Source organism: Polistes fuscatus, unplaced genomic scaffold (assembly GCF_010416935.1).
Source record: "Polistes fuscatus isolate 324 unplaced genomic scaffold, CU_Pfus_HIC Scaffold2, whole genome shotgun sequence".
Classification (NCBI taxonomy): domain Eukaryota; kingdom Metazoa; phylum Arthropoda; class Insecta; order Hymenoptera; family Vespidae; genus Polistes; species Polistes fuscatus.
The window spans coordinates 14,913,130-14,932,871 of NW_025113096.1; the positions used below are offsets into that span (position 1 = coordinate 14,913,130).

A 19,742-nucleotide genomic window follows, 5' to 3' on the forward strand; every position below is an offset into this window, starting at 1 on the left:
GACTATATAATATCAGAGATTTTAAAGAGGCCGTGATTCAATGTATCTTGGATAAATATAATTAATAATTTTCAAATATATTTTTGAACAACAAATACTTTGTGTTGTAGGTGTCTTAATAATATTATGCTTATTTTGTTTTAAAGAAAATGTTCATATTAATTTTGTCTTCAACATTTTTAAATGTCGTGAATTATTTGTTGGTATAAAGAATTTCAGAAAGTATGATTTTAAATATACGTACAATTTGGATCACTATTGAATTATTGTAGAGAGAATATTAAATTGCAAAATATACATACACACACACACACACACACACACATATATATATATGTGAAGTTTTTTAATTAGGCATAATTCAATTCGGAAGAGAATTAGTAAAAATTTATAGCCATAAAATTCATAAACATTTGAATCATTTCGATGAGAATGGATATTTACACTGCCGAATAGAAAATGACGCAATAAGGTATCGCCGAGCACAATATCTATTATAAAAATAAGTTTAATTTGGAACTGTTCATTGTTTACATTACTATTAGCTCATAAAAATACATTTAGAAGTTCATAGATTATTTTCAAACTATTTTAATATTACAAATGTATATCTTACTCGATCAACGACCAATTAACATTTAAAACGAATGAACACAATTGTAATATCTCAATCATCTCATGATTTATTATCTTTTATTCGATAATAAATTTCCGTTCGATATAAACGTTCATAATATTCATGAAGAAAACAAAAAAAATAAAACAGAAAGACCAATAGACTTAATTTTTAATTTTGTATACAACATTATATTTATGCAGAGAAGCTTTTTCGTACTAATATGTACGAATTATAGCCTATCACGAGGAGTCAAGGAGCATATACTTTTATATATTCATTCAAACAATTCACCATTGGGTAATGTCCCAAGTGATAAAATTAAACATCAAATTCTTAAAGGAAATATGTTCGTTTGATAATATGCAATAAATGAGGGAAAGTATTCATTTAAGGATTTAAATGGAAAATATTGCCGCGCAATATTTTGACAGTGCATGGCAGCTGATACTCGATTGGCTATTAATTAAACCTGCAGTAACCACGTGATCTTCAAATGATACTACAATATAGTATCTTCATTAACGTTATATTACTGTGATTAATAAATATATTTGATTTAAACAAAAAGAAAAATGTTTGTGTGAAATGATTTAGGTGTGCCACGAATAATACTGTAAATTGAATATGTATATATATATAAACAATTACAAAAGAACGATTTTAAATGTACAAATAATTCTAATATCAAAGTTTGCACATTATGTAGGTACAATGTTGCTATGTACGGATGCTCACAATATCATACATTCCTCGAGTTCAAATAAATATATAATATTATTCATACATTTTTATATATATATATTATTTGTTTAAACAAGTGAATTATTGTTTTAGTAAAATTTCGATGTCAACCACGGCCAAAGTCTTGTGTTCCACTGAGCTGTTTTCATTTTTAAAGGTAAGTTAAATCTTGAAATGTTTCTTATTTTTTGTGCCATTAACAACTCGTAATTTCCATCTGTAAATAAGTAATCAACTAACAAGTACCTTACAATGATTTTAACTTTTTTAAACTTATTATTTATTATTTATACTCCTAAGAATTGATTACATCAAGATGTAGATAAAATATACAGAGTATTTCAAAAATTACTTTACTATTAGAAAATTATAAATTTTTTCTTTTTAATAGAAAAAACGCAGTATTGAAATAAAAACTATGCGTTAAGAGAATTCGTACCTTTGGACATTTTATTAAAATATACATTTCATCCAAAATACAAAAGGAAAAGATGTATTTACAGTTGTCCGTCGAACGTTATACATAAGAATGATACTAGTAACAACGCCAATATTAGCAATGATAGTAAGAGATATAATCGTTTAATAACAATATGTTACTGTTTCATTAATATATATACTATATCAATGAACAGCGGCAGATCGATGGATTGAGAGTTTGATATACTCTAATATGAAATCGTTTTTCATGTTAAACGATTCTTAATTTATTAACAGTACTATATATTCTCTCTCTAATACAATTGGCCTTTTAACCATTCTTCTTTTTAGTCGAACCATTGACGGACTAAGAAATGACAATTGATACCACATGAATTTTACGGATTGACTCAGCTATCGTAAACGAACATTGTTGGAAATAAGAAAGCGTGTATATTTGAGAACTATTGAGAATGAAATATGTAATAAATAAATCATTACATAGGATTGATAATAGAAACTATGATAGCGCAATTGATAATTCGTGATTTGTATTATTCTAGATGAAAAATGTTCGTTATTGTATTTAAAAATATCGATAATACATGTATTTACTGCATTTACATATTTAAGGATAGATTTCAATTATTATTTTGTTGCATTCTTTTTTCTTTTTTATTTAGGAAGTTAAAGCTAACAACAAGTATTAGATAAAATAATTTTTATCAATATGTCATATACTGTATCTTTCTTAAAAATATTGTCTTATTTTCTGGATTTTGTTAAACGCCTTAAACTTTGTTCGAAACATGATGTTTATTAAGTTCATAAAACTATCATTTTCATTTTTCTAAAAGCATTTAACAATCGTGTAATATATATATATTTTTTTTTACGCGAACGATACCAGTTTACTATTTGCTTGCCGAGATTTCGTAAAATCATGTAAGTAAATTTATCTAAATATTTTTCTTTTGTCTAAGAGATTATTTTTAAAAATATTTCAAAATATTTTCATGTATATATATATATGTGTATGTGTGATTCTGGTATTGTACATTTTGACATAACAGCAATCGAAATTTAATTTTTTTTGTTGCGTTATACATATCTCTTTTTTAAAATACTTCTTTAACTATTTGTATCTTTATTTCGTTAATAATATGTATATATTATATTAATTAGAAAATCATATAATAAACTCTGCATTTATATAATATTTATAAAGAGATCTTTTGATATGTTATAAATCAAGCATTATATTCAATGAAATTCATATTTGAATTTGAAGGTCAAATGCATCACTTCCTTTTCGTAAAAATATATTGACATTATAGAATTCTCATAAGCAGTAACTATATGCAAGGCACTATTAAGGCCTACTTCTCATCTAAATTAAAAAAAAAAAAATTTGTTTCATATAAAATTCTCTCATTATCACATATAAGAAAAAAATACAATTTTAATAGTAAGCAGAGCATATAACTAAAAATTTAGTACCCTTTTCTTTCGAAAGAAAAAAAAAATCATTATGTGCAACAATGCATAAATATGATTATATTTCTTTAATATCCTTCTGTCGTCCGTTTACTGCTTTAGTCATATTTTATATCTAATTATGAATAATACTATATCAATTTGAAAGTTGCAAAAAATCAATTTTTGCAACGAATTATACAATTTTGTTTCTTTTAAATGTATTATGTTAATTTAAAAATAATTTCTTTATTTATAATTTTGCTTACTACGAATTGCAACATTAACTTATTCTTTTGTTAGAATAAATACCAAAATTCGAAATATAAAACTTTGTGACTATCCTTATATAAAACGTCAATGCGAATAACAATAACTACATTTTCACAATAATCAAATTGGCAAATATTAATTTCTGATCATGTCTCTTAGCCAATCTTATAAAGTGTTACTAGCATTCCACGCCCATTATTACTTGTATGCAAGTACAATACAAAGGCAGTAATTTTTGGAATGTTAACAATACTTTGTAAACTTAGCTAAAACTTAAATATGAACATTGGATATTTTCTATTGCAGAAATGTCAATAACATACAATAATTTATTTTAATTTCAATGAAACATATATGCCTTCGTTTCATTTTCGAATAAAATTAGCGAAATATTTATATCAAAAAAACTTATAAAAACGAAATCAATCAGCCAATTTTCCATGATAAAATATGGTAAAATATCTTTCTTTCTTTTCTTCTTCTTCTTTTTTTTTTTTTTTTAAATAATCCATTCATTACTCAATCTCATTTTATGATATGTTTGATCACAGTTATGTGCACATAATATTAGAACATAATAATATAATAATACAAAATGATTATTAGTGCTATTGGATACTAAATATCTTTACAATATTTGAGTTGAATATTAGGACTTAGACGAAGGGTTTGCATGATAAATAAAAGGTTACTCTATAATATCCTACCCCATTGTCTCAATATAAGATACAGGCATGTGTGCGATTACAAGCAAAAGAGTCAATACAAGCACATAATAGTAGATGCACATGTTTGATGTTTCTATGAATTTACTATTTTCTTAAATGTTAAATTTTAAATTAAAGCTAGTGTACACAATGTATGCTAGAATAAACGAATTTTATGTCTTATCAGCTATCTGATTAAGACATTATGCGCTATTATATCATTTTTATATTAAGCTTTACTAAATTATGTACAACCTGTTATATCGTTTGGTACTAACCACCTTTGAACAAGCAATAATAATAATAATAATAATAATAATAATAATAATATTTGCACAGCAATAACAACTCTTATCAATTGCATTATGCAATTTTTCAACATAAGTGTTATATTGCAGAAATATTCAGAGAGAAAATATCTTGGTTTAAAAAATGAATTACCTATTTTATGTATACTTATGATTATTAATAAAAATATTATTTTATACTTCAGAATTTTGATACGAAAACATACTTTTAAACTTTAAATTTATAATTTTTATACTAAAATTTTGAATGCATTTGCAAAGTACATTGTCATATATATTTCATTTTTTCAGGTTATTATTAAACTAAAATGTTTTTCTCTGCTGGTAATTATGTATGACAGAAATACTTCATAACTGCCCTCATAATTATACTGATACATATATACAAATTCTATTCATATTTCCCATAGACACCATGGACCACTATAAATAATACAATTCAAATACTAGTTTCCCATCACTGTTACTATATCTAATATTATATTAATTATATTCATTAGAACAATTTTTTTTACAATAACTATTATTTATCTGACTATACATTTTTAATTTTGTGCTATTCCAAAAATATATGATTATAGGGATTAATTGACACCTGCATATTCTATTATAGTTTCATTTATACTTATCTAATTAAGTATATCAGAAACTTTTAAAGACAGTTACATACTACTACATGCATGAAGTTATTGTTATGTCTAATCAATTTTTTTTTAAATAAAAAGTATTGTAATTTCAGTCCATGTTTGTAATAAAAAAAGTGTCAGGAATACTCCAACATCATCTTATTTGTGCATTTATAATGAAAACAAAGCCTTAGACACAAATATATGTATGTATTGGGCAGTGATGGGGTATGTTGGAGATAATTCTGTCAGTATAAGAAATCTGCAAACTTATAATCAATCCTGTGAAATATTAAAAATATATATTTAAAAATGTTTTTTGTTTTTTTTCCATTAATATCATTGCATTGTATTTCTTTTTGTCGAATCTTTTCTATTAATATAAATTTTTATTTTTATTTAAATATAATATAGAATAAAAGAAAAAGAAAAAGAAAAAGGAAAAGGAAAAGGAAAAGGAAAAGGAAAAGAAAAAGTAAAAGAAAAAGAAAAAGGTTTCTTATTTATACTCGAAAATTTTTTGATGATTTGGAGGTGTAACGAATACACATACCTTATTATTCAACAGCAAATCCACAAGTCTCTTCAACAGCTTGTGTAAGTTTATCCAACATTTTCTGATAACACGGATAACTTTGTGGAATATCTATCCTGTTAAAACAAGTATGTGCTTTTGGCAAATTTTCACTAGGTGCATCTACAGCATGAATTGTGAAAAGACGTGGACCTGAAGCTCCTGTTGAGCCTTTAGAACAGAAATAAGCAGTTCATTGTAATAATGCGTTATTGTTTTTGTTTTCTTCCCGTAACATATCATTAAGCATTACCTTGTAAAGCTTTGAATCCTTGTAATGGAACTCTCGAGCTACCAGTAACAAATTGAAGCAATCTTGCTCTCATTTCTTCTCCATACGATTCAACTATTTGCCAGAACCATTTGACTACAGGTGTATCGGGTGTACAATGCTTTAATCTTGTATGCATTTTCCAATCATTTATGTCGATAGTACCTAAACCTCCAATAACTAATTCTAATTCACGTTCGTCGAATGGTCTTAATAATGACGGGGGAATCAACTCATGAAAACCTTTTTGTAATGCTAAAAATTGTTGTTCGATTCCACGCATAAATCGATAATTAACATATAACCGGACATATTCCCTTTTGTTTTCTTCTGTTACTTGTATATCTTTTCCACCAGGTTTTAATTCGTGATTTTTCAAGACCCCGAAACTACTGTGTTCGACAGAAAATGTGGCATCCAAAACACCATCTATGCTATTTTCTCTGTTAACATAAAAAAAGAAACGTTAGAATATTTTTTTGAAAGATAATGCAATTATTTACTTACAACATCCATGTAAGACTTCTGTGCAATTCAGGATCAACACCTTCTATATCACTAAGAGTAATTGCTTTATTGAGTAGCATCTTATAGAATGGGGTGGTGAAACCACCATCTATATGATGCCCATGAAAAACTGCTATTCCTATGATTCTGCCAGCAAAATGAAAATATGATAAATGTTCTGGATTTATCCCTGAATCTGGATTTATTTGTAATGTGTAATTGTCATCTCTTGAATATTGAAACAGTCCATATTGAGGGTTTAACATTTCATGTGATAATAAATAAAGCCATTCTCGTGCTACCCCACCATAATCGAGACCTTCTTCTCCTCTAAATTTAACCATAAGCCTTTTACGCATATCTTTTGGACGCATTTTCATAATCAGCCTGTAAGATTCCTAAAAGAGATAGAAGTAATCTTATACAAATGCAATTAAAATTAAATATTGTAAATATTTCATATCGAGAAGATAATATTGTATTTACTTCAAATATTTCATTTCTTGATACTTCCAATCTACAGTGTCCACTTTGTGGTTGAAGTGCATTTAATTCTGCTCTTAGACATTTTAATTTAGCTACTAAATCCCGCTTATATTTTGGAAGAAGTTCACTCTCCATAAGTTCTTTTGGCAAATCTGATACAGTTTGCGTTGGCGGTGTTGAGGTTTCCACTATATAAAATATATTTAACACGTTGAGCGCCACGCGAATTTTTAAGGAAATCGCATTACTTACTATTGAAAATAATAGTTGAATAATAGTTGAATGTCAGTCGCCGGTGATTGACATTCAACTATTATTTTCAATAGTAAGTAATGCGCGTGGCCTGACTGGAATTTCCTTAAAAATTCGCGTGGCGCTCAACGTATTAATAAATAAAATGAATTAAATAATTATTTTATCATTTAAACTTACATGTCGGTGAATTATTATTGCTTCCATTTTCAATTCTTGGCCTTTGTTGATTAGTGGAAATTTGAGGTGGTATAGATGATACAGAAGTATCTACTGCTACAGATTCATTAGTCGCTGCAGGTGAATTATTAGGATTTCCAGAAACTTGATTATTTGTGCTGTTGTTCTGCCTCCTACTGATAATTAATTAAAACATTAAATTTCGTTAATTCATATAGTTTATTTATGCGACTGTTCATTTTTAAGAATATTAATAAATATATAAACTTACTTCAATAGATTACTTATGATTTGGCTAGAGAGCCGAGGATCTGTAAACTGTGTTGTTCTGTTGTTATGATCTACAAAATATACACGCCCGCTTTGAGTCTGTCTCATTTCCCATCCACTGGGTAATGGCCCAAGTTCGGTTGTTAACTCATTGGCTGGTAAATCACGTGGTATTCGGGGATCATGCCACGTTGATGTTCCAGTTGGAACATGATAAAAATATACTTGTCCTTGTTGAGTTTTCCTCATTTCTATACAATATAAATATTGTGTTTTTTAAGTATATCTAATATGATAAAGTAATTTATTATTAAAATTAGATATTTATTTAACTTACCGTATCCTCGGGGTAAATCCATAGGTTGAAGAGATTCATTTCTTCTTTCAGCACTGAGCACTGCATTATTCCTATTTCTGTTGCTTCGATTAGGCCTTCGTGGTTGACCATTGTTAGAACGCTCTATACGACTATTTTGATTTCCATTTTGTTCATCGTTGCTTCTTACAGTTCGTCGATCTCTTATTGCAGACGATGGGGGAGTATTTCTCATATGCTGTTGACTTTGTTGACTCCTATTTTGTTGTTGCGTTGGTGTATTTCTAGGAGTATTTTGAGCTGAACTATCTCTGCTCGGAGTTCTGCTAGATGTTCCTTCTCCATTCCATTCTGGTGTGCTTTGTAAAACAGTAGGGCTATCTGTTCTCACATTTGGTGGACTACCACTGCCACTGGGAGAAGTAGGCTCTGAATTAGGTAATGGTGGTGGTTCTGGAGTGGTCGGTATAATAGCATTACTAGGCCTAGTAAAAAACAGTAAATATTAGATGATAAATGTAACTAATAAAAGTGGTATTAATTTTCAATATTCAAAATAACTACAATACCGATTATTTGGACGTATCCATTGTGTTGTTCTGGTATAATGATTAATATAATATAATCGTCCACTTTGAGTTCTCCTTTCTTCCCATCCATCTGGTAGGTCAGTTGGACAACTTAAATCACCAAGAACGTCAACTACAGCATTATGGCCAACCGTGTTACTCACAGCACCATTATGTCCATCTCTAGATAACAAAGATACAACTATTTGTCCTTTGACAACATCTGTATCTTCGGAATGAGCTTTACAAAGGTCTAAACGTTGATCTAAAAGTAGATAATGTATTTACTTTTAATAATATTATTTACAATTAATAATTTTAACATAGCAACAATCAAAGTAATGTTGATGACTTACATCCAGTATCTTTCAATCTTTGTATTGTGTTTGATAATATACGCACACATCCTAAAAAGCCGCCACCTTGTTTCTTATGGATTTTTCTATGATTCCACACTGATATCGTAATGCCATCATTTTTCCCAATATATCTACATAAATATATATTTCTTATATATAATATACACATGAGAAAAATAAATGTAATTGCACTTATGATAAAGAAGTATTTACAAATCATAGTGTTGATTCCATTTTGGAGCTAAAGTAGCCTTGCACGTATCTGTACTGTGACACTGACCAGAACCATCAACGGTTATTTTAGCAAAGGGATCAGGCAGGCCTAAAAGCAAATCATTATCTTAATTGTAATATTTTGGTAAAACCATAAAGTTAATGCGCAGTGTAATAAGTACTTACGAAATAAATCTTTTCTAGCAAGATTACGGGCACATAAAACTGAAAATATTAAAAAATCGTTATTCAAATGTTAGACCGAATTCTCTTAAAGTTTTTCATTACGAATCATATTTTAGTATATTACTACCATATTGAAAAGTACATGGAATGTTATTTCATAGCGAAACATAAAAGTAATGGTAAATGAATGATAAGAAAGAAGATTTTAAAAGTTCAAAGGATTAATTAAGCCTTGTTGGAAAACAACACTTAATATCATGTTTGATGAATTTTCTTTTATCAGAGTAGAAAAAAAGCATTCTAATATTATACTTCATATACTCTACATCACATTCAATTGTGATTTAAAAAATATCATCTTATTAAAAATACAAATGATAAATAATAATTAAACGATATTCGAAATTGATATTAGAAAAAATTTAAAAGAAATAATTAGAAAAAGGGGTAAAATTTGTAATAAAGATGATGTTATTCGGTCAATTTGTAGATCGTTTTAATCGGTTACACACTATAGGCGTAATCGAGGGAAGAGCAATGATAGGGGAGAGAGAATAAATAATTAAATCGAGAGAGGAGATAGAAAGAATGAACGATTGAGAGGAAACGAACGTCCTTCTGGAAGGAGCCCTCCCGGAGCGCTTCTATCCGTGGGGTTTTGACCTCTGTCAGGGAGTTGCCATAACCAAAAGAATGAAAATCATAGTAAGAGGAGTATTAAATAAGTCTTAGGTGGGGTGGAGAGAGAGAGGAGGAGAGAAAAAGGGTCCGTTTCTTAAAGAAAATAACCAACATAGTAGTAGCATTTTGACATTTCTCGAATGCACTGTATTCATATTCTAATACGGGATATGTTTAGTTGAAATAAAATAATTATTTCTTTATGGAAAGTAAGAAGAAATTAAAAGCGTATAAGAATAATAAGAAGGATAATAAATGGTGTAGGTGCGCGAGGATAAGGTTAAAGTGAACGAACTAACGTAATGAAGGAAGAAAGGAAGGAAGAAAGGAAGGAAAAGAAGGATGGATGATGCATGAAAAAAAAGGAAGAAGGATCGGAGTCGCGTGCAAGTTGAGTGTTCGGCCAACTTTCACGCTCCTTCTTCTCTCCTCTCTATGCAAGATACACGACATGGATTGTATCATAGTTCGGACAATCTTTTATTTCACTCACTCGTCAAACGAATCTTCATGGCCCCGTTCCTCCTGCTACCGCCGGGATTCGACATTTTTCACAAACATTTAACGCTTTTAACCGCACATCGGCACACTAAATTGGTAAATAAAGTTGTTCCTTACGCGGTAATATACATCACACACGCACAACGATCTACGATCGACTGACCTGAGATCGACTCAATACGATTCTCGATTAAACTTAACTCCCGCTTCGATATATCGGTCCGCCATCTTCTTTTATACTTCTAAATTGTTACTTCGAGATTTTAACCGCCATTTTCAATTGTCGGGTTTATTTTAACGATATTTTTTTTTTTAACGATTATTGTTTTATATCTCATCAATTTTCCTTTTTTTTTTTATCACATTACAGTTTTTAATAAAAACAAAGTATTGGCATAGAATAATACATTTTTTTCCTATAACTTTAATATATATTTACATTTTTTCCTATAATTTACAATGTATATATTTAAATTTTGGTGATATATTTTTGAAAATAATTATTTAGCTAATTGTATTTTTTATAGATTTACAGAAAATCTTATAGAAAAATGTAGTATCTATCAATATTTTTGTTCGGTATTGTATAATATATACGTAGTATTATAAATTCATTGATAAAACGATTATTATCGATTTATTATTGCTTTGATCGTAGCATTACAAAATATACATAAGAAGAAAATATAAATTGCTTACATACACGTATGATATTTTTACATGAGCAATATGTGTATCAAAATTACGTGTAATTTTTGTAAAACGATACACTTGTGTCTTAAAATGTGATTGGTGCATTACTTATCGAACATGTAATTTGTGACAATACGAATTAATTTTTATCCTCTAAACTTATTCTAAAAAAAGAAATTAACGCTCCAAATTTGTGTACAAATAACGTTTTTATAAATATCTCAATATAAATCTGTAATCTCCTTTTTCTCTATAAAAAAATTGTACTGTGGATTGCAATACAATATAAATCAGTATTGTAACAAGGCTTTTCATTTTCTACATAGAAAGATGTTACGTGTCATATAAATTTATAATTTTTTTTTTTTAATATATGTATATATATCGACAATTTCATGAAGTAAATAAAGTTTAATAATTGTTAATAGCAAAAATAAATGGGTTTTGTATTCTTTTTTGTTCTTTTTTTTTGTACTTTCAATATATTTCGTCCGACCTCCAGTCTATTTTTATTTGTGATTTAATAATAAGCGTAGCTTCGTTTCTTGACGTTTTCATTTTATGAAACGCAAATTATTTAATATGTATATATATACATATATATAAATATACATATAAATATAAAATAAAAAAAGAAAGAAAGAGAGAGAGAGAGAGAGAGAGAGAGAGAGTGTCAGCTTTCTTTGGCAGTAAAATGTAACATCGATAACACTTCTTAATTATAAACGAAATATGCCAGCATTTATTAAAATCATTGAATGCCGACTATGTAGTCCCTCGATAACGTTGAAAGATGTTTACACTTCTTTTTTAAGCTTCTCCTTTAAACGTAAGGAAAGCATCAACGAGGAAAAGTACACCTTGAATGATACTAATGGATCCTTTCGCTAAGCCTGTGTCACGAATAGAGGTATCAGAACGTTTATCGAAATGCTTGATATTCAAAGCGCCAGCAGCTACGAATAAAGCGCAACCAATCAACGAGAAGAAAAGGTCCTACAACATATAAACGAAAAATAAATGAATTATTAAAATGTTACATACAACGTATATGATTATATATATAACGGTTTATATTTCTATTATGTGTTTTTTCCATTGTACGTACATTGTATTGATTACTACGTCGAAATCAATGTTTATGGAAACAAGAAAGAAAGAAAGAAAGAAAGAAGAAAAAGAACTAAATAAGAAAAAAAGAAGTATGAATGTAGTATAGCTTCGAGTGTATACACCGTAGATACTATTTTCAACGTACCACACGTCGGTTGACCGGAGTTGCCATTAAACTGCCAGCAAACAAACCAACTAAAATAATGAGGTATCCACCAAAGGTACCCATTGTGATCATCTCTGTATGCTTATCTCCCTCGTAAAAGGAATTATAGTGCAATCCGATAAGGATGCATACCAAGATCTGAAAAAGTCAATATTCATATATATATATATATCTAAAAAGTCAATATTATATATATATATATATATAAGTATATATGAAATTATACGTTCTTACATTATATAGGTGAACAATAATATTTGTTTTATTTATTTACTATTATTAATACTCTCTCCTCTCACTCTTTTTCAAATCAAATTTGTGTAAAATAATAAAGTTATAAATTTAAATGATTTTATATAATTATTGTACAAAGTGTAATATAAATGTTATACAAATATATCGTATAAGTTTAAAATTCGAATGAAAGTGACGTTAAAAAAAACTGTGATCTTCTTTTTAAAAACGAACTAAACGAAGTCATTGAAAATAAGTATACTGTATTCATCGATATTACTATAAATAATATATTAGGGCTTTTAATGTTTTGTTCCAGTTAAAGACTTCATTCTATTTCCAAGACTATTTGTGCAGCAACAGGTAAGTATTTTCATTATGGACGATCGTACAGATTTGAATCGTAAGCTAAATGACACGTATATAGATACATACATATATGTACTTATGTATGTACGAATGTACTTCTTCGAATACCATTCTTGGGTCATCTTTAATGTTATATTCATGACGTTTCTCCAACTAAATTAATTAGTAAGAAAATAATAGTGCCATAAATATAATAAAATCTTAGTGAGTGTATGCATAATCGCCAGCATATTATACAAAAGCGGATGCCAATCTTGCGTTAAATTGCAAGTGATTTTTTTATTTTATTACGCACTTTATATTGCTGATAAATTTATCAGAAAGATGATACAGAAGATGATTGACTACCTTGTATTATATCTCGAATCATTTATGAATAATTTTGTTGAATAAACTTTGATCGAGGTTAATCATTATCGAATTTAAGTAATATTCGTTTAAATATTTTTTTATGATCATTATCGTAGATAAAGATTTCAAATTTATGATATAAATTATAATATTACGAGACATGAAATAGTCAATTGTCAAACTGCTTCTAACGAGTACTTCCTTTAGAGTTGTCACTTTCTTTTTCTGATAAACGCATCTGTTAGTAAAGTGAATCAGTTCGAAGTAGAGGAAACGACTCCTGTCTGGAGGATAAATTAATTAACTTCTTTGGACTACGGTGACATTGAATACAAGGTTCTCAATGCGCGTGTACGATTAGTTGTTTTGTTTATATCTATTTTAATGGTATCGGTTAGATTATTGTTATTAAACATATCGGTTTCCGATTATCAGAATAAATGCAATAGATATATTACGTTATTATAGCGATAAACGATATCGATTATGCAAACGTATGATCAAGATTTTAAAACTTTAATTACATTAATCCTATATTACTTTATATTTAATATAAAATCTATATCTACGATAACTATTAATTATTAATTAATATTTTCATAATGAATAATGATGGATGCTTTAAAAATGTATATAACAGATTGTCGTAAATATACTTACAAGTTCAAAGAACTTTATGATAGTAAGCCTCGTAATGTTGACCATTTTTATTTATCTGAAAACAAAAAAGTCAATAGTATATGAATAATATCGCCGATGTATTATTTGAAAGTTTAAAATATAATTTGAACAAAATAATATTATGACAATGTTTGAATTGACACAGTCAATCAAGTAACATAAGAAATATTAAACCTTTGTCAATCAAGCAATCTTGTTTACATACACGCACACGTACAATCATACTATTTTATAAACGAAAGGCTTAATGAGTCTTATTTTCCGCATCTTGCAAAACCGTTATATAATCTATTGTATGCTATTATCAGATCGACTAAATAAAATTGTTAACGAGCAAAATAAAGAAAATTGCTTTCCATTCAATTAAATATCAAGTTAAATCAATTCTATTAAATGCAACAATATAAAATAATATTATAAAGGAAAAGGAAACAAATTGTGTTCGATATTAGCATATAAACAAGAGAATAGTTTTGCTTATGGACATGAGTTTGGAAGAAAAACTTAAACTTTATTAATTTTTGATAGACTTTATACGAGAAAAGGTGGATTTTTAAGATCGATATGAACGTGCTATGGTTAAGCAGTTTCGTGATACCAAAGGTGACGGTATTTTACGATCATTCGTGATAATACTATATAATCTGATAAGACAGTTTTTTTTTCTTTTTTTCATTTCTTTCATTTAATTTTTAAAGAGTAACGCGAAAGATTATTAAATTTCTCGGTAAATGAAATTTACCGTTTTTTTGACTCTTATGTTAGTTTGATCGAATCAAAGCGTAGTTGGTATTAGGTCGACTGACGTAACCCTATACTCCTATACTGTTCTTTTTATAGTAATGATCGGTACGAGGCGATTATTGTTGACCGTATATCCTCTTGATGGATCAAAGATCAATTTTAAGAACGTATATAAACTCTTTTAAATCGAGGAAAATAAACAACAAGAGATCTAAACATAGAGAATAAAGGTAGGTATATATATAAGAACAATATATATTTACCGTTTATTGTAAATCTTTCGTATTTTAATGAAATTTCTTTTATTAATAAATCTTCTTCTACGCGTATTCAACTTGTTTAAAAAAATCGATCAATATTTACGTTACGATAGGAAACGAAATAACCATCGATACTTCGACATGAACCGGTTTCCGATGTCTCGTATATCAACAATTTATTTTTCTTATATTTGGTGTTTCAAAAAAATCATATTTTAATGATAAGAATATAAATACGAAAATAGTACTCGTAAAACAAGATTTTTCTTTTTCTCTTGGTTCTTGATACGGAAAGATTCGGAATATAAAAACGAGACGTAATTAAAGTACTATATATATCTTTTCCTCTTCTCTCTTTCTAGATAAAAAATTACTGAACGAATGGCATAAGGTATATATGTATGTGTGTATTCATATTTTTTTTTTATTTGCCAGTCGAGTTTTATTAAAGTCAGACTGTGACGCTTTTAAGTTGGGTCAGTGGAACGAAGTACCATGGCCATGGGGCACCAAAGATGGATAGAATGTAAAAGAAATTAGCAATCGTACGTACATACCTATGTATGTACGAGGTATGTATGTCTTTTGTATGTACGTGTTTAGTATTGCGTATCTTCTTGCATGCTCATACTATGCGTCAGATGCTAGAATATTATGTCATACCGAATTTTATATTTTTACAGTAATCGCAAAGTTACTTATACAATTTTACTTAATGTAAAAAGTATTTTACACTAAGTAATATATAAAATGTAATTTTATATTTAAATTATATTTTATCATTAAAAGAGATAATCGTAAGAAAAGGTAATCGTTTTAAAAATAGAAAAAAAGATATAATGATTTTAATTATGAATCCTGAACAATGTTTCTTTTTATGTGATCTAACGAGAATTGTTTAAAAGCAGTTTCTTATAAATCATTTTTCACTGCATGAAACAACGAGTGTTTTATATTTAGTACGAGTTTGAAAAGCAGATAATCGCACGTGTTGTACTCGATGAATACAAGTAATCAATGCGAATCACGAACAAATCGAATAAAACACCGTTCATTCCTGTTTGAGTTACCTTAAAATATTATTCTAGAATATCAATATTGATATTCGAGAATTTATTTCTTTTTTTGTGTGTAAATCAAAATATAGAGAAAATTTGTAATCTATAAATCAATGTGTAATATTTCAAATAAAATGATACAATAACAGTTTATATCTATTTTTTAAAAGAGAATCCTTGAAAACCAGGTTATTCGTTGTATGTATAAATATAATTACATTAACTTTGCTAACATGATTAGCAACATGCTAGTTAATTATTGAATCCGATTATTCAAAAAAGTAAAAGAAAAATAAAAAGAAAGAAAGGAAGGAAGGAACATAATATTCCTTCGGAGACCGTGCATTACAGGAATGTTAACTTTTTTAATTAAATGCTGGGTTATTAAAACCAGATTCGTCCAATAAAATCTGACTCCAATGCATGTGTGCATCTAATTAAACGCATTAAATTTTTCCACGGAAAGAAGGTGCTTTTTTTCCCATCTTTTTTAAAGTAATTGAAGTTTCTTTATATGCAGGGTGAATCATTAAATTTGTCTATCTAAATAATTTCAATTATTTTCTATAGCGTTGGAAAATATTGTATACGAAAGTTGTACGATATTAAATAGTATATCATTTTTTTCCACGTGCGTGAATTTGACTTTTACAATTATCCAATTAAAATGTGCTTTTTTTGGTTCGAGATCATCTTAAAGGTAATAAAATGATATTTCTTAGAATTTTTATAAGCTGTCATACTATGTTAACAGTAATATGCTGTTCTATTTAAGAAAAAGAAATGAAAATGACCTTGTAATTATTTCTACGTTTTCATCTAGGAAAAAAGTAGATCACATTAATTCACAGTTTTTTTCTTCTTTTATATCGTACACAACTGTGTATACAAAATTTTCGAATATTATTCAAAATAATTGATATATTATAATTTATGTGGATACAGTTAATGCTCCACTCTATACATATATGCATGTAATTCGGTCAATTGAATTAAATCGGGTTATTCTCTTTCGCATAATATTTCTTTTTCATTTAAAATTGTCGAACGACGCAAAATCTGTATATTCGAAGTTGATCCTTCGGGTGGCTATACCTGCTCGTGTGACCTTGAATATAGTAGTATAAAAAACGAAGGATCACGAAGAGAAAGAATACCGAAATGTGGGCATCTCAGGGTCGTAAGCAGTTTTTTTTATAGCAATAGATAATTATGTTTTAAAACTGACAAATATTCATTGTCAGTTTCAGACAATTTTGGATTCTATTATTTTCAATAATACTAGAAAATATTGTATACAAGAAATTCTACGATATAAAATGAGATATAATTTAATATAAGCCGCTTTCTTTTTCTTTTTTTACATGAAGTAGAAAAAATCTAACGTATGAAAAATAATTTCCTATGATTTTAACCACACCTTTGTATTTTTTATCAAAAGAGAGATGTAGGAGCATTGAGAAAGTAACAAATGATTAAGCAGTTTGTATTTAAAAATTGAATGAGACGTGACTTTTATTTAATTGACCACTCCCAACGAATATACACTATTGCTTGATCAAATAATTGTAATATTATTCAATTTTCAATAAACTAATTAAATATATATGTATATGCATTTCTTTGAGAGTGGATTAGTATCAATTAAGTTAGCTTGTTTTCGAAAAAAAAAGTAAAGGATTTTTTTTAAAAGCGAACTCTTCTCAAGCGTTATATAATTATTATACATTGCAAATTGTTTTAATATATATATTCAAAATAGAGAACTCTTGCGAAATTCTATGCATATGCATATATTGTATTGGCACGTGTCATAAGAAAATGTACGTGTTTGATAAAACTAAACAATTCTTGATGTTTACTTTACGTAGATCAAAATGACGCAGAGATAATTGTGTATATCGTCTTTTGAGTCATTTGTTATCGATAGCATTAAAGCATTATCACGTATAGTTAAAAAAAAAATTATGCAATTATTTAATGTAAATCATTAAATATTTCTTATTTAACTTATGTATTATTTCAAAATTAATATTGAATTTAAATAAAAAGTTTTTCATGAAAAATTTCATAAGTAATTTATCAATATATATTATAATAATATTTAACTTTAAACATTTTGATTAGTTTATTTTATTAATACATCATGCTATACGATAGGCGTTCTCGTATATAGAGCAGGTTTACACTTTGCATCTTCTAATCGCGGAACCAATTTATATTTCAAAGGAAAGTCACAAAACCAGGTCAGCCGTAAGATGGTAGTATAAGAATATTTCGGAAACGAAAGAGAAGCGACAACACCACGGTTTCTGGCGTCAAAACATGCGGTGAAAGTCGATTTCTTACGACGCATCTTCGTTGAATTCTTATAAATCAATCCGCAGCGAGAAAGAGAAAGATATATATAACATGTATACGAAGTTATTTCAAGCGAATAGTACAAATGATATTGAATAAATATTTGTGATACATACGATTTTTGATAAGACGTTCACGTTAACGATAATATACTCACATTGATAAACAAATGTTATTTATTTGAATGTATATTGATTTTAATTATTAAAATTGAAATTTTTATTTTTAAAAGAAATACTTTATATTGATTGAAAAGTTCACTTGTAAAACGTGAGAAAATATTCTTTAATAGCTATTTTATTTTACTTACGTGTTTTGAATCGGCCGGATTTTATTCGTCCGTCGAAAGTTGTTCACGTTACGATGGTTCGACAGCAACTAACGCCGTAACCGAGTAACCAATTTCGCGCGGGAGTGTTCTTCTTAAGTCATGCTTTATACGATTTTTTTAAAACACAATGGCGTTTACGAGCATCGCGTCATAGTATATACTATACGTGTTAGTGTGTGGGAGAGTCTGTACTATCGAGACTAAGAAATGACTCTTCCATCTTATCTTGGTCGATGACGGATCTATCTCTGCACGAAAAACGTGAATTTAAATGTAAATCCTTTATTTTTGCAATTAATATTATTTACCAATGCGCTGGTATAATATTAATATCTTATTTTTATTATAAAAAAGAAAATGATCTAAATAGTAAGATGATCCAATTCGATTTTAATTAATGTTATTGTAATATATTAACATTTTAATCAATTTATTTATTATTATTATTATATTATTATTATTATTATTACAATTTATTTATATTGTAATTACATCAGCTTTAATAATAAAGCTGATGTAATTATAAGATATATAGATAATACTTATTATGCAAATAATATAAATTCGCAGAATGAATCTGAATCATTAGTGAGTAAAAATGTATATATAATTTAACGAGAAGTTTTGATAACGAAATAATGCGAAAAAAAAATTCTTTAAATATTTGCAATCATTCTCTCTGATAACGTACATTCATTCATTCTAATCTTTCTGTTTTTTCTATTTTCTTAGACTAAAAATATTTATTACATTCTATGTTTCGTATTGATATGTATCTTTGATTTCGTTTCTATTTATAAGAAATAACTATGGTAAATTTATTGTTATTTATTATGCAACAATATA

The 19,742-nt window shown here is 27.8% G+C and overlaps 2 protein-coding genes and 1 long non-coding RNA gene across 6 annotated transcripts; 1 reads left to right on the forward strand and 2 right to left on the reverse strand.

Moving 5' to 3' along the window:
- Positions 1-1,277: 1,277 nt before the first annotated feature.
- Positions 1,278-10,854, reverse strand: LOC122516071 (E3 ubiquitin-protein ligase SMURF1). Of its 4 annotated transcripts, none has more exons than XM_043633620.1 (13): positions 10,528-10,854; positions 9,354-9,392; positions 9,168-9,276; positions 8,952-9,085; positions 8,596-8,860; positions 8,048-8,511; positions 7,712-7,961; positions 7,441-7,616; positions 7,009-7,196; positions 6,523-6,920; positions 5,998-6,458; positions 5,724-5,915; positions 1,278-1,577 (listed from the first exon to the last, which is right to left on the reverse strand). In XM_043633620.1, exons 1-12 carry the CDS (start codon positions 10,580-10,582, stop codon positions 5,728-5,730), a joined length of 2,727 nt encoding a protein of 908 aa, XP_043489555.1. In that variant the 5' UTR covers positions 10,583-10,854; the 3' UTR covers positions 1,278-1,577; positions 5,724-5,727. The 4 variants fall into 4 exon arrangements, with proteins under 4 accessions (XP_043489555.1, XP_043489556.1, XP_043489552.1 ...); XM_043633621.1 differs by lacking the exon at positions 1,278-1,577 and adding an exon at positions 3,522-5,452 and having other exon boundaries at positions 7,441-7,613; XM_043633617.1 differs by lacking the exon at positions 1,278-1,577 and adding an exon at positions 3,522-5,452.
- LOC122516074 lies at positions 1,432-2,403 on the forward strand. Its single transcript, XR_006303484.1, has 2 exons — positions 1,432-1,517; positions 2,132-2,403. It is a non-coding gene; the product is annotated as an uncharacterized LOC122516074 (long non-coding RNA).
- Positions 10,855-11,947: 1,093 nt separating the features above from the next.
- On the reverse strand, positions 11,948-18,973 carry LOC122516073. The gene is made up of 4 exons (XM_043633626.1): positions 18,876-18,973; positions 14,122-14,176; positions 12,487-12,645; positions 11,948-12,224 (listed from the first exon to the last, which is right to left on the reverse strand). The coding sequence occupies exons 2-4, from the start codon at positions 14,164-14,166 to the stop codon at positions 12,039-12,041; spliced, it is 390 nt and encodes a 129-aa protein (XP_043489561.1). The 5' UTR covers positions 14,167-14,176; positions 18,876-18,973; the 3' UTR covers positions 11,948-12,038.
- Between the last annotated feature and the right edge of the window lie 769 nt (positions 18,974-19,742).

Coding starts and splice junctions, on each gene's coding strand:
- LOC122516073 (XM_043633626.1), bottom strand. CDS start 14,166: ATGGTCAACATTACGAGGCTTACTATCATAAAGTTCTTTGAACTT. Junction 12,646..14,121: donor TCATAAAGTTCTTTGAACTT/GTAAGTATATTT, acceptor TGACTTTTTCAG/ATCTTGGTATGCATCCTTAT. Junction 12,225..12,486: donor CTCCGGTCAACCGACGTGTG/GTACGTTGAAAA, acceptor TATATGTTGTAG/GACCTTTTCTTCTCGTTGAT.
- LOC122516071 (XM_043633620.1), bottom strand. CDS start 10,582: ATGTCGAATCCCGGCGGTAGCAGGAGGAACGGGGCCATGAAGATTCGT. Junction 9,086..9,167: donor TGGAATCAACACTATGATTT/GTAAATACTTCT, acceptor ATATTTATGTAG/ATATATTGGGAAAAATGATG. Junction 7,197..7,440: donor CAATAATAATTCACCGACAT/GTAAGTTTAAAT, acceptor TATTTTATATAG/TGGAAACCTCAACACCGCCA.